The sequence below is a fragment of the Sorex fumeus genome, unplaced genomic scaffold (assembly GCF_029834395.1).
Source record: "Sorex fumeus unplaced genomic scaffold, SorFum_2.1 ptg000008l, whole genome shotgun sequence".
Taxonomy (NCBI): domain Eukaryota; kingdom Metazoa; phylum Chordata; class Mammalia; order Eulipotyphla; family Soricidae; genus Sorex; species Sorex fumeus.
In genome coordinates, this window is record NW_026606065.1 from 79,147,443 (window position 1) to 79,163,102 (window position 15,660).

Sequence of the window (15,660 nt, forward strand, 5' to 3'; positions counted from 1 at the left end):
AGTTAATTATTTGCATACAGAAATGCCACTGATTTTTCTGTGTTAGTGTTTTAGCCTGATAACTTGCTATATTGCTTTATTGCTTCTATAAGTTTTTGGTGGCCTCTTTTGAGTTTAATATGTATATTTTGTTTTCCTCTATCATTGATTTGCACTCTAATTTTTTTATTGTCTCCTGCCTTCTACTTATTTGGGGATTCATTCATTATTTTTTTCTAGTTTCTCAAGCTATGAAATTAGGTTGTTGACTTAAGCCTTTTCTTTTATTCTGGTCTGATCCTGTATAGTTATGAATTTCCCTGTTAGTGCTGCTTTTGCTGTGTTCCAAAGATTCTGATAACTTGTGCTTTCATTCTCATCTGTTTTGAGGAATCTTTTTATTTCTTCTTTGCCTTTCTCATTGCCCAATTATTATTTAACAGAATATTATTTAATTTTCTAATACTTTCTTCTTATGATTTATTTCTACTTTTCCGGCTTTATAGTCTGAGAAAATACTTGGTATGATTTCAGTTTTTGTGACTTTATGGATGCTCAGGTTGTGTCTCAACATATGATCTATCCTGGAGATGTTCCACGTGCACTGGAAATGAATATTTATTTAGTTATATTGGGGTAGGATATGTCTATTAGACCCAATTCTTCCCATTCCTCATGTAGGACTCTTGCTTCTTTATTGATATTTTGTCTGGTTACTCTGTCTAATGATGAGAGTAGGTTATTAAAGTTTCCTATTATTACTATGTTTCCATCAATGTATCTCTTCAGGTCCTATCAGTTGCTTTATGAACTTTGTTAGACCTTCATATGGTGCATGTATATTGATTAGATATTGGTCTTGATCTATTCATCTCTTAACCAGTAGGTAATGTCCCTCTTTATATTTGATTATTTATTTATTTTCAGTTTGAATGCATCCAAAACCAGTATGGTCATCATTGAGTTCTTTTGAATATGCCATTAGCCTGTATGTTTGGCAGGCTACCGAATGTAACCTACCCACACGGCAGAGTCTGGCAAACTCCCCGTGGCGTACCCAATGTGCCAAATACCAGTAACAAGGATGGGTCTCATTCTCCTAACCCTGAAAGAGCCTTGGTTATGGCACTTTTTAAAAATCTCAGGGCTAGGACGAAGGAGACGTTACTGGGGCCTGCTCAAGGCAACTGACGAACAGCAGGATGGTCATGATTGTGATCGTGACCTGTATGTTTGAGCATGTGTTTATCATGAAGGTTTATGCCTATGTGCAATAGAAGGTTGGATTTTTTTAAATTATCCATCATGCTTCTCTGCCATTTTGTGGGAGAGTTAGTCAATTGACATTTAGATCAATTATTGATATGAAGGGATTTGTTGTCATGTCTATATCATAAATTTAGCTGATGAGTTATGCTATGCGTTGTTTCCTTTCCACAGATGGCCTTTCAGTGTTCTTGCTGGAGCTAGATTAGGGTTCAAATATGTCCTCAGCTACTATTTATTTGAACTTCTATTTATTTTTATCCTTCTTTCCACTCTGAGTGACAATCTTGCTGGAATTCTTGGTTGGAGATTTATTTAGTTCAATACTTTTTTGTTTCAATATTTTATTTCTTATAGAGTTTCATGATAAAAATCTGCTATAAATCTTATGTTTTTTTCCCCTTATATGTGGAGTTTTAGCTTCTTGTTGTGACTGTAAATAGTCTGTTTCTGTCTTTGATTCTAGCCATTTTAATTACAAAATTTCTTGGTGTTGTTTTGTTTGGGTTACTCTGGCTGGCATTCCTTGGACCTCTTGGATCAACGCTCCCATCTCCCTCTTCAGGTTGGGTAAATTTTCACCAGTTGTTTCAAGTCTTTCTTCTCCCACTTCTCCTTGAATTCCTATGATTGTGAGATTGTCTCTACTGGTGTTGCCAATAACCTCTCTTACATTCTCTTCATTATTTTCTCATTCTCTTTTTTGATTTCCTCTTCTTTCTTGCTGGCATTGTTTACTGTACCTTCAAGTGTTCTGTTTGTTTTTCCGCTTCTCACATATTACTTCTGGCTTACTACTGTATTGTTTAGTTCTTTTACTTCTCTTTAAGCAGTTACTTTGATTTATTTTTCACCAGGCTCTTTTCCAGTTTATTGATTGTCACTTTCAAATCATTGATTATCAATATGATAGTTTCCACAGGATTCTTCAGGCAGATTACAGAACTATGATGTCATTGGGAATCCTCCTGGACTTTTGCTGTGATCTGTTAACACCTCTGAGTTCTTGTTTTCCTATTGTTCCTGGTACTATCCACTGGAGTTAGGACCTCATGATGTCTATCTATGTCTCAATGGTACTCTTGGGCTAGTGTTGGGATTTGGATAGTATGTGGCAGGACCTGAAACCTTTGTTATCATAGCAAGTGTGTTGAGGTCCTACATTATAATGGTGTGGAGCTGTGGTGGTAAACTCAGTCCATAGAAAGTACCAGAGGATTTTCAAAAGGACTCAGAGTGTGAGCAATGAGAGCAGAGTGTGTGCTTGGTGTCAACTTATGACAACAATGGGAGTTGTCATGTTGCCACATAAGTGGCTACCTAGTTAGGGATTTGGGGTATGAGTGTTATAGATGAAAAGAACCAAATTTCCTTTGGTGCACACTTACAGAAAGGTTCAGAGAACAGTTCAGCTCGGGGTATCATCTCCCCACTTCTGAAGGAACTGGGTTCCAGCCATGCTAGAGAGTGGGGCAGGATTATTTATTTCTTCCAGCAGGCACAAACACCAAAGAATTTTCTGTCTGTGCAAGGATACGGAATGATCACTTACAATGTAGTGGGGTGATGACAGATGAAAATTAAAGACCTGTTTTGATTACATCTCTGACAGAATGCAGTATTTAATGTTACCATTAAAAAAAAGCTTTGACTAAAAATAGAATAAAAAGTACAACCATAGTGAAATAACAAGTCATATTACACTCAAAAAAAGCCAACTGAAGTTCAGAGAGGAAAAGTCAATTGCCCAAGGCCACGTCTTAAATAATTAGCTGAGGTGTGGAGCTTCTCTGGCCCCAAGACTGAATTTTCAGCACGTAGGCAGCATTTCCTTCTTTGCTTTCTCTCTAAGAACACAACTATGCTCATTTGACATAGTTCTGAAAGATTAATTTTGAATTTAAAAGGCTGGCAAGATGCCTTTGAACAATGGGAAGTGGCCCAAGGCTGCAATTTTGTTTTATCCATTACATTGTTTTAAGGCCACTGGTGCCCTGTTCTTTAAGATGAAAATAATATATCAGTGGAAGCTAAGTGAAAAAGAATACACTGGTCTCCAGGTGGCAGATAGTCTATGAAGTCAACAGAAGGAGCACTTCCTGGAATCTTTTAATAATTCAGAAGCTGCTATCCTTAACCTTTATACGCTTGCCACTGTCTTTTCCTCCTTTTCTTCCTCCTTTTGCTCACGGCCCAATTCTCAGTAAATGCCTCAGCTGCCAGACTGCGCTTAGATAATCACAGAACAATGCAATTAATGACTCTGGACAAGACTCACAGCAGATTTTATTCATATTCTTTATAGGGTTTGGCTTTTAAATGTAAGCAACTAGGGACACTGTTTTTCTGCTGCCATTCTTTTTTTGTTGTTGTTGTTCTGAATTTCATGCCTTTAAAACTTTTGTTGTTTTTCTGGTTCCAGGGCATTTCACTGATGAGATTTATCAAAATGTACCTACAAATCAAGCCACCAAAAGATTGCCTGAATACAAAATGTTATTAGGAAAATGATCGTGACAAGAAAACAATAACACGGAACAGCTTTTGGATAAAGCCAGACTATTAGCTCTCTTTCCATGGGGTTATATTCTCGCCCCCAGAAATAATTCATCAAAGACTGCCGCCTTGAATGAAATTAGATTTCCCTTTTAGCTTCAGTAATAGACCATTCCTGGAAAAGCAGTACTCAGAAACATTTGGCTAAAAAAAAAAAGACTTTTACTCACAGAAAGAGCGGGTAATACTATTTCTAGTGGAGGATAAGACTAAGCGATCAGATGTCCATCTGTCCATAAAGCTAAGGCCTCCTCTCCCAGCCCCATATATAGACATCAGCACAATCGAGTCAAAGTATTAAACATTTCTTATATGATGCTGTTTAATATAAATGTAGTCATCTTCTCTTAACAGCAGAGCTGTCAATCAGACTTCAAAGTATAAGGAGAGGCAAACAACAGAAAGAAGAATATTGTGGGAAGGGGAGTGTTCTTAGTCGTTTCTTCACCATTTTTATTGTATCCTTTTCCTTTATTTGCATAATGTTGAGTCCCACTAAGTTGTTATGTGCTTCCTTATTTCGAAGCAGCACGATCGAGCTTTTGGTATAACTTGCTAATGATTCGTTCACAATATAATCCAGATGGCAGACAGCAGGTGAGCTCCCCAACTAGCTCAGTAACTAGCTGTGTTGGTGCTCTGCAGGGCTGGCACTAAGGCCATGCTTAGATTTGACATTGGGCAGAAAAGATAGTACAGGGATTAAGGCATTTGCTTTGCATGCGACTGACCTCAGTTCAGTCCTTGGCACCACATATGCTCCCTGAGCACTGCCAGAGGTCACTTTTGTGCTCTGTAACCAGAGCACCACAGGGTATGTCCTTTCTCCACTATAGAAAAAATAGATTTGCCGCAAGTGAGGATTGTAAGTGTGACCTCTGACCCTACACCTCTTTTCCAAGTCACATTGAGGGCTGTCTTCTATATTCACTGTGATCCCTCCCTTCCTCCTCCCTTTCTACTTTCTAGCTATTTTATTTTAATTTATTTATTTTGGCTTTTGGGGGTCACAAACAGCAATGCTCAGGGGTTACTCCTGCCTCTGCACTCAGGAATCACTCCTGGCAGTGCTCGGGGAACCATATGGGATGCCAAGGATCGAACCTGGGTTGGCCGCATGCAAGGCATATGCCCTACCTGCTGTACTATCGTTTTGACCCTCTAGCTATTTTAGAGGCAATGCTTCCATAGTGAAAAAGAGTTGATATGAGGTTAAATGGGATGAATTTTTAACTTGATCTTTAATCTTTCCTTTCAGATGAGAGATTTATTCTTCTTGAGTATACATTTCCTCCTCTGTATGCTGCAAACAAAGATTCCTAGGCTATAGGGTTATAGGTACCATATGAGGTAGCATTTCTAAGTGCCTAGCCCAGTGTATTGAACAACACAGTTGCTAAATAACTATTCTTTGTCTCTGTCAAAGAAATAGCTATGGTCTACAGGTACCAGGTTACATGTAGACATCAGTTTTCTTCCTTCTCTCTCCTTAACCTTGATTAAAGCCAATCACTAAGTTACAGGATATTAGAACTAATAAGGATCTAAAACTTATTGACATCTGATTTATTTATTAAACATAAAGGTATTTCCCCAATTATTCTATTAAATTTTCAGTTCAATAACAATTTAATACGGAGTTTGCTGCTTGATATGTGACAATAATATTGAAAAAGAAGAAACACTCTTCTATAGTTAGTGCTAGTATGGAAATATATTACAATGTACATTATATTTTCTTAAATGCCTTCCTATTGCTCTTTTTGACTTAGAGATTTTTGCAGAGGGGTGCAGAATTTTCTCTTACCAAGTATATACTTTCTCTCTTTGCCACTCACTAATACGAAGGGGAAAAAACTGACTCAGAGATAACCAAAGAAGAAAAGGTTGGTAAAGCGAGTAAGTAAGACAATTCCAAAGGAAATAAATGTAAAGCCTAAGCATTTACTGGAAAATAAATTACAAAATTAGATGTAGTTGAAACTAGTCACACTATATATGCCAAAGCACGATTTAATAAGTATTCTTTTGAGTGGTCTGTAGTATGAAATTCTAAGAGCTCTATTAAGCTACTTGAAAATTAGACATGTTCATGTTCATGTGTGTGCTTTTATAACAAACTATTCTTCCTTTTATATTTTGCACAGCCCCAAACTTCTGTTCATTACCTTTATTGTCTTCTTATTATGCTTCAAATACAAGAGGAAAAGAAATTATCTGTTGTAAATATATTTATATGTGTCAGGGAGTAAATAATTATTGTCATCTCCACAGCTACCAAATATCTATAAATCCAAGTTTCTCCCAGTAATAAAAACAAATCCAGATAAGACAAAAGACAGACCTTATATCTAACATGACCCTTATTATACTGCATTCTCACATTTGCAAGAGCAACTGGAACATTTCTAAGAGATGTCGCCTAACATTAAACTTGAACATTTTGCCTCCTGGTTCAGGGCATTGACTGGATTCCATGCAGACCAAAAAAGGGGGGAAAAAGTCCACCACCATCCAGAACCATATTGGTTTACCTCTGAAATGTGAAGACATGGTTTTCACAGAAGATCACAAGGACGACAAGGACTCCAAAAGTATAAGGCTTCATCCCAACAGCAATTTTCTGTATACTGAAATTCTCTAAAGAGAAGGGTTTAGAGAGCTGATTACATAAGAGCCTTCTTTACACCCTGGTTAAAGTGTAATGGCCTGTTCATTTCTGCAGATCAATCAATGTAATTTCCGTTTCCATCTTCAAGAAGAAAGTATTGTAGTTCTTTAGAGGATGTAGAGTTGAATTCTTAGTTCTTAGTTTAGATAAAGAGAATTTCTCTTAGCTTAGGTGTCCTAGAAAATATTTAACTGCTGGAAGATGAGGTCAGGAATAACAGGAGAGTAATAAAGCAGGACCATGTGGGTTCATTGATGAACCTTAGTCATACGGTCCCATGCTGAGAGGACTCCAGCAGTCTCCATAGTGGTTTTTCTTTGCTTTTGCCCTTTTCAACATTTCAACTTAGATTAAGACATAGAAGGTGAGTTTCTCAACTCTGCCTGATAGAAGCCTGAGAAGAACTTGTATGAAGGACTACAGAATCATCACTTTAAAAGATTCTTCCGGGGACTGGAGAGATAATACAGCAAGTAGGTCATTTGCCTTGCATGCAAATGCAAGTTTAGTTCCCTGACACCTTGTATGGTCCTCTGAGCACCACTGGGAGTGATCCCTGAGCACAGCCAGGTGTAGCCCAAAAGCCAGAAAAAAAATTCTTCCTTGTCCACATCAAGTGAGGTGTGAGAGGATAAAATGCTATTTGTGTGAGTGCTTAAGAAATCAGGTCAATTAGGCTGGAGAGATAGTACAGCAGGTAGGGTGTTTGCCTTGCATGTAGCCAACTTGGTTCAATCCCCAGCATCCTATATGGTCTCCTGAGCACTACCAGGAGTAATTCATGAATACAGAGTCAGGAGTAACCTGAGAGTATCTTTGGGTATAAAGAGCCCAAAAAAAATGAAAGAAAGAAGGAAAGAAAGAAAGAAGGAAGGAAGGAAGGAAGGAAGGAAGGAAGGAATAAATCAGGTAACTTGGTCACTTTGAATCATTTTTATTTTGGAAGTGTCACCATAACAGGCATTATTTAGATCTATGATTGTCAACATATTATTTTCCAATGGCATCATGTTGCTATGAGGTCACATGTAATCTCCATAGTTGGCTAGCACACTGGGACACTCCCTGTATTCCCACTGATAAATGCATTTCAATACTAATAATGTTAGGGCAGGCAATTTTTCCAAAACTAAATCAAACTTCCTGCCATAGACGTCTGAGAAAGAAAGAATTGAGATCTCAAAGCCTTCTCTGAAACTCAGAGACACTGAAACATTAAATGAACTAAGACATCTCCTCCATGGAAACTACTGTTTACATCAGAAAGAAGGAGGGGGAGAAAAGGATAAACATATCTGCTCATTTGTGAAGAAACACACACAGGAAGGATAGACAAGTCCATGAGATTGGTACCTACAGTGGCTGATTGAGAAGAGTTCAGGAAAAAAAGGGGAGAGGAGGGGCATTCTTTGAGTCTACCTTTAGAATGCAAGTTTATCCTGCTATTCAAAAGAAAAGGGTGCATTGGGTCTTTTGCTTAGTGTTCATATTGTATGGGGAGGTAGGTTGGGTTTTTGTTCCACATCCATCTGTGCTCTGGGTTTACTCCTGGCTCTGTGCTCAGGAATCACCCTGCCGGTGCCAAAGATCAAAGTAGGATATATGGCACATGCAAGGCAAGTGCCTTAAATTCTGCACTATATTCAGAATCTCTATGAAACCTTTATAAATCAAAATGATATAAAGCAAAGACACAATTACTATTTATGTATATAAACATTGTGCATATATACACACATAAATATTTTTTGAATGGACTCTAGGATACCCTGTAATGTGCAGGATTACTTAGAAGCATTCATATTGTGCCGGGGTCAAACAGGGATTGACCACATACAAGGTTTCTTTTTTTTTTAATTTTTTTCCCTTTATTTTATTTTATTTTTTTTAAAGTTGTAGATTTACAATTTTTTGTGCGTTGGTTTCAATTATACAATGATCAGATACCCATCCCTCCACCAGTGCCCATTTTCCACCACCATGGATAATATCCCTCCCACCCCCATCTCCCCATCCCCCCTGTCTCTGTGGCAGGGCAATGCCCTGTGTTCTCTCTCTCCTTTTGGGTGTTGTGGTCTGCAAAAGAGGCATTGAGTGGCAAACATGTTCAGTCCATAGTCTACTTTCGACATGCATCTCCCCTCCTGGGAGGATCCTCCAAACATCCTTTATTTGGTGCTCCCTTCTCTATCTGAACTGCCCTTTCCTCTAGGATACCCGGCTGGCCTCTAAGTTATGGAGTAATCCTCCTGGTGCTGATCTCAGCTATTCTTGGGTATTAATTTCATACTTTGTTACTTTATATCCCCCAGATGAATGCAATCTTTCTATGTCTATCCCTCTCTTTCTGACTCATTTCGCTTAGCATGATACTTTCCATATTGTACCACTTGTATGTAAATTTCATGACTTCATCTTTTCTAACAGCTACATAGTACTCCATTGTGTAGATGTACCAAAGTTTTTTTAACCAGTCATCTGTTCTTGGGCATTCAGGTTTCTTCCAGTTTCTGGCTATTGTAAAGAGTGCTGCAATGAACAAACAAGTGCAGATGTCACTTCGACTATACATTTTTGCCTCTCTGGGATATATTCCCAGGAGTGGTATTGCTGGGTCAAATGGGAGCTCAATTTCTAATTTTTGGAGAATCGTCCATACTGTTTTCCAGAAGGGCTGAACCAGTCGACATTCCCACCAACAGTGAAGGAGTGTCCCTTTCTCGCCACATCCACGCCAGCATCGGTTGCTTGCTTGCTTGCTTTCTTTCTTTCTTTCTTTCTTTCTTTCTTTCTTTCTTTCTTTCTTTCTTTCTTCCTTCCTTCCTTCCTTCCTTCCTTCCTTCCCTCCTTCCCTCCTTCCCTCCCTCCCTCCCTCCCTCCTTCCTCCTTCCTCCTTCCTTCCTTCCTTCCTTCCTTCCTTCCTTCCTTCCTTCCTTCCTTTCTTTCTTTCTTTCTTTCGCTTTTTGGGGTCACACCCAGCGATGCTCAGGGGTTACTCCTGGCTCTGCACTCAGGAATCACTCCTGGAGGTGCTGGGAGGACCATATGGGATGCTGGGGATCGAACCCGGGTCAGCCGTGTACAAGACAAAATGCCCTACCCACTGTACTATCACTCCAGTTCCAAGACATGTTTCTTAAGAGAGACCATCTCTCTGGTCTTCACTAACTTTCAACACACAAAAAAGCAACCTTAAAATACACTTACAAATTTTTATCATTGTTTATATCCTATGTTTTTTCTTTGGGTTGACGTTTCTTCTTATTGAAGCAATATTTCAAAAATTTCCTATTTTTCAATAGCAAAGATCTATTGGTGGCAAATTCTATTATGCCCTATATCACCTCACAATGTTATTCTGCTCTAGTTTAGAGGAATCCAACATTCTATTACCACAGTCTTTTGTTACCTTCTGACACCCTGCTGCCCCCCGCCCCCCCAGTACGATAGGAATCTTCTCTTTGGGTAGCTGTTTCACTACAAGGCAGCTGTCCTTCTACTGGATAACTTTAAAAGGATTATCTTTATCTTTGATGCCTTTCAGATCTATGCCTCTGGTGTGGATAAGGAATCATTTTTTATTATGTTCCTCAGTACACAGAATGTAATTTTGATCAGAGGATTTAGATAGTTCTTCAACTTTGAAAAAAAATCAATTTATTACTTCTTCAGCTATTATATCTTTGCTGGTCCCTTTTAAGGCTCCTTAAGACTTTAAAAAAGATTCCATGTCTTATAATTGTCCTTTCATTCTTTTCAAAATCATGAAACCTGTGTCTCCAGATGCTGAGTTCTGAATGAGTCTCTTAGCACATTCTTCAAATTCACATAGTCACTCTTCGTAATAGTTTAGGCTACATAGTTAATTCAGGTGGGTATTTAAAATTATTCCAATAATATATAAATCTTTCCCAATATTTACATCTGATTCTTTTCCACCTTTGTTCATTTTTATATCTATGTTTTAAAGCATGAATCTTATATAATTTTAAAACATGATTTTACATTTTATTGTTTAATTTTTTGTGGATAAGTTTATTTGAAGCTTTTACTTAGGATCTTCAAAGGAGATATGCAAAGTAAATACAATTTAAATGCTATTATTTAAATATTTAATATACTGTCCTGTATACTGTCCTCCCGTTGTTCATCGATTTGCTCGAGCGGGCCCAGTAACGTCTCCATGGGAGACTTTGTTGTTACTGTGTTTGGCATATTGAATACGTCACGGGGAGCTTGCCAGGCTCTGCCGTGCGGGCGAGATATTCTTGGTAGCTTGCTGGGTTCTCCAAGAGGGGCGGAGGAATCGAATTTGGGTCGTCCATGTTGGCTGCGTGCAAGGCAAACGCCCTACCACTGTGCTATTGCTCCAGCCCCAAATATTTAATACTATTTAAATTAGAAACATAATTTGTTTTTATTTTATTTTAATTATTTTGTGGTACAGGGATAAAACTCAGGACCTCACACATGCAAGACAGGCACTCTACCACTGAGCCATATTCTTGGGCTTTTAAATACAATTAAATAGTTAAAGCACTTTTGAATTTTGAAGTCTGCATCAGTCTTCTCTAAAAGATTAATTTTATATCACTTAATCACTTAATCACTTAATCCCCGTTATTAATCGATTTATTCGAGCGGGTGCCAGTAACGTCTCCATTCATCCCGGTTGCGTGCTAGCGTAGCCCAATGGTATCTGTTCGTTTTAGGAACATGTAGAGCCTCAAACCAATCATTTAGGGTCTTGACGAAGAAGTCTGACCATCTTATAGGTGGCCGTCCACGTGATCTTTTGATGTCCCGTGGAATCCAATCAGTAATGGCTCTAGTCCAGCGGTTGTCTGTAAACCTCATTACGTGTCCAGCCCATCTGATTTTTGATGTTTTGGCAAATGAGACAGCGTCCCTGATTCTTGAGCATTGACGAAGATCAGAACTCCGGATTCTATCTCTCATTTGAGTGAATCGTGATATTCCAAGCATAGTTCTTTCGATTCCTCTTTGAGAGACCCGAATAGCGTTCTCATCCTGTTTTCGTAGGGTCCAGGTCTCTGAGGCATATGTTAATGCAGGAAGAATAGTGGAATCAAAAAGATGTGCTCATAGCTGGAGGTTCTTTGTCCTTTTAGTTATTTCTTCAATGCTCTTGAAGGCATTCCAAGCCGCTCTCTTCCTCCTGCGCAACTCAGGTGCCAGGTCATTCATCATGTTGATTTCTCGACCTAGGTATATATAACTGTTGCATTCGGAGATGGTGGTTCCGTTGAGAGCGAATGGAGCGTCAGGAACAAGGCTGTTTCTCATAAACATTGTCTTCGTAAGATTCAGCTGTAGTCCTACCTTTCCACACTCACGGTCAAAGTCCGCCAGCATTTGTGCCGCTTGGCTGATGTTTGGTGTTATTAGAACGATGTCATCAGCAAAGCGGAGGTGGTGTAGTTGCCGACCATCTATCTTCACTCCCATGTTTTCCCATTCTAGTCGTCGCATGATGTTCTCGAGGGTGGCACTGAAGAGTTTTGGTGAAATGGTATCACCCTGCCGAACCCCTCTCTTGATATGGGTGATTACATCTTTGTAGAATGGTGAGATCTTGGTAGTGAATCCGCAATAGAGCTCACGAAGGATCCTGATGTATTGAGTTTGTACGCCCTGATTGGCTAGGGCTTCCATGACCGCTTCCGTCTCAACAGAATCAAAGGCCTTCTTTAAATCAATGAACGTTAGACAGAGCGGCATCTTGAACTCCCGAGATACCTCAATGAGCTTGGTTATTGTGTGGATATGGTCAATGGTACTGAATCCTTTTCGGAATCCAGCTTGTTCACATGGTTGTCCTTCATCTAGTGTTCTGCTAATCCTATTCAGGATGACTCGAGTGAATAGTTTGTAGATGACAGACAATAGGCAGATTGGGCGATAGTTGCCAATGTCGTGGATGTCTCCTTTCTTGTATAGTAGTACAGTCTTGCTGGTTTTCCATTGGGATGGAACCTTGCATTCAGACACATAGCGTGTGAAGAGTCGAGCCAATGTATTGATGAGTACTGATGGTAAGTTCTTCAGGTGTTCAGGTCTGATCTTGTCTGGGCCAGGTGCTTTTTGTTTCTTTACCGACGAGATGGCATGTTGGATTTCGGAAGGGAGAACATTGGGAACGACATATCCATCATGTGGTATGTGGTATGTGGGCAAGTGGATGTGGCTATTAAAGAGATCTGAGTAGAAGTCATGAATAATCTTCTCCATTGCCCTTCTGGAAGATGTGATAGATCCATCATGATGTCAGAGGGCAGTCATCTTGGTTTTGTAGTTGGTGAAGGACAGGCGGGCATTACGAATGTTTTTCCCAGCTTCTGCTGCATCTACCAGTACTGCTGCTCTCCTGTTTTTGAGGTCATCCTTGATGGCTTTTCTGCACTGTTTTGCCAGTTCGGATGTTTGCTTGTGGTTGCCTGAGGCACGTGCCAAGCCACGTTGGCGAATAAGTTCAAGAGTGTTCGAAGAAAGACGGTTTTTTGTGGTTATCTCTCTCTTGGCATTCCTTGCACAATCATGGAGGTGCTGAATCATTCGATCGTATTCCTCATCAATGTTGTCAATGACGGCATCTTCCCATGTTGCCGCAACAGAGCCAAAGAGTTCCCAGTTGGTGGTTGTTCTGGGAGTCTTCTTCTTAAACCTTGCATTCTTTTCTCCTCGTTCTGTGAGGTAGAATTTTGCACGAAGAAGACGGTGGTCTGATCCCGTTTGGAATTTTGGGACAACAGCAACATCGGTTAGGCAAAACCGCCGATTGAATATGATGTGGTCTATTTCATTGTGGAACCGTCCATCGGGAGACTCCCATGTCCAACGTTTAGATTCAGCCTTTTGGAATTGTGAGTTACCATGGAAGGTTTTGGTTGACATGATGAACTCAGACAGTCTGTCACCCTGTTCGTTCCATTCCAGGCCATGGGTTCCGATGTGGAGTTCATCGACTGATCTTCTTGGTCCTATCTTGGCATTAAAATCACCGACAATGATCTTGTAGAAGGTGTGATCTTCTTTATAGAATTTCTCCAGCTCCATGTAGAATTTCTCAGTTTCTTTTTCACCATAACTGGATGTTGGTGCATAGACAACAAAGATAGAAACTGCCGGTAGTGAGCCACATTTATTCAAGTGTCATCGTCCGATTCGGGTTGTTAGGCATTCAAATGAATCAATGCTTGTGACTAAGTTTGTGTTGACAAGGATACCGACACCACCAACGCCTCTTTTATCACATGTTCCAAGGAACAGTTCTTCTCCAGTGTTGAAAACAGCATGATGGGATTGATGTCTTCTCGTTTCGGTCAGACCAATGATGTCGTACTTGATCTTTCGTGCTTGTACCATAAGGTCTTCAATGAATGCAGCAGATGCCAGCATACGAGCATTAAAAGTACAGACAATCATTTTTGTTTTTCTGCGTTTTGGCAGCCTATGTCTGCCTTGGTGTTTTATCAGCTTCTCCTTCCATATCCTTCTCGACTCTGCATATTCAGGGTTAGGGAAATGAGATCCATTTATTACTGGATTTGGCATATCAATTTGGTCTATTTGGCATAGACCACGGATAGCTTGCCAGGCTCTGCCGTGTGGGTTGAAATTTAAGGATATTTAAGGTATTCTGAAAATTTAGAGAAAATTAAATAAATAGTCGCGCGGCCGCAAATGCGGCCGCGCGCTCCCAGGAGCTTGTTGTGATAATCTCTGGATCCTGGCCTTTGTTGGGGTTACACGGCAGTTGGAGGGTGTAACTGTCTAGCTACTGACAGGTCCAGTCCCAAACCGTGCAGGCTTAGAGATCTCAGCCCCGGGTCCCACACACCTGGGTTCCTCTGCTAGTTCTGTTATGTCTGAGGCTTATCCAAGTGTGTGGAGAGTGGCTCCAGTAAGGCCTTGGTTGGGGCCTGCAGGTCTTCAGCTGTTGGGCCCTGGCGAGGATAGTCAGACACAGGGTAGGAGACTCTGCCTTGTGCTCTCCCGGGAGCTTGTTGTGATAATCTCTGGATCCTGGCCTTTGTTGGGGTTACACGGCAGTTGGAGGGTGTAAGAGCCGGGGTTGAGGAGACTCGGTGCATTCACTGGCAACTTGCTTCTCCTGCTCACTGAGCTTGGTCAAATGAGACGTTTCAGAGATGAACTGCTACAATTTTATATATAACTAAATAATAATATATTTCATTAGATAATCAATTCTATAAATTGGGTTGAATTTATGCTTTGAATATTCGTTCCATTGGCTGCTTCTCTTTGCATTTCATTTCCCTTCTTATTTAGAACCTTTGTTTGTAGGTATACTTAACTCTTCTGTTTTCCTTCTCTATCTTTCCCCCTCAGTGCTCACTTTTCCTTATTTTGCACAAGACCCCAATCAGCCCTTGGTGCTTGTTTTACACTGGTTTACTGATTTTCTATGCCATGATAATATTGTGGCTTTCAAAAACCCACTCATCATGCAGTGATGACTTGACCTACTCATTGAAAATGGTTATCCTTGGCCTCGTCACTGCTTAATCTTCTAGACCAGCAGTGTCATAAAGAAATCCTAGACAGCGAGGCGCAACATCTATTTTAAATAGAAACACTTAGATGGATGAAATTTGAAGGGCGATACCAAGCTAATTGTCAAAAGGAAAAAAGGCAAATACAAGATGGTTTTACCTATATGAGGGGTAGAAAGAAATAAAACAAGAGAATAAACAAAGTCCAACCAAAACAAAGTTGTGGCTTTAGACCACAGAACTACACTAGAGGAGGAGAAAGTTGGGGGGCTGAGATGGTGGGCCGTGCTGGGGGGGACACTGGTACTTTGGTGGTGTGTTTGTGTGGTGACATACATTTGAAGATTTGTGAAATTGTACTTATTTATCAATGTTACCTCAGTAAAAAAAATAATAAAACCCAAAAGAAGTCCTTATAGTAATATGGACCCATCTTAAATGTATAATTGGCTTAGTTTTAAGAAGTATGTAGCACTGCACTGTAGCACTGTACCCCATTGTTCATCAATTTACTCAAGTGGGCACCAGTAATGGTGCCATTGTGAGACTTGTTACTGTTTTTGGCATATCGAATATGCCATGGGGAGCTTGCCAGGCTTTGCCGTGTGGGTGGGATACTCTCAGTAGCTTGCCCGGCTCTCTGAGAGGGAC

At 40.0% G+C, this 15,660-nt stretch overlaps 1 protein-coding gene across 1 annotated transcript in view; it reads right to left on the minus strand.

Moving 5' to 3' along the window:
* CPB2 (carboxypeptidase B2) overlaps positions 1-6,466 on the minus strand; it is a 48,606-nt gene extending 42,140 nt beyond the window's left edge. The window contains exon 1 of the mRNA XM_056109877.1: positions 6,336-6,466. Coding sequence (XP_055965852.1) covers positions 6,336-6,409 — 74 coding nt within the window. The 5' untranslated portion in view covers positions 6,410-6,466. The remainder of the gene's footprint in view (positions 1-6,335) is intronic.
* Between the last annotated feature and the right edge of the window lie 9,194 nt (positions 6,467-15,660).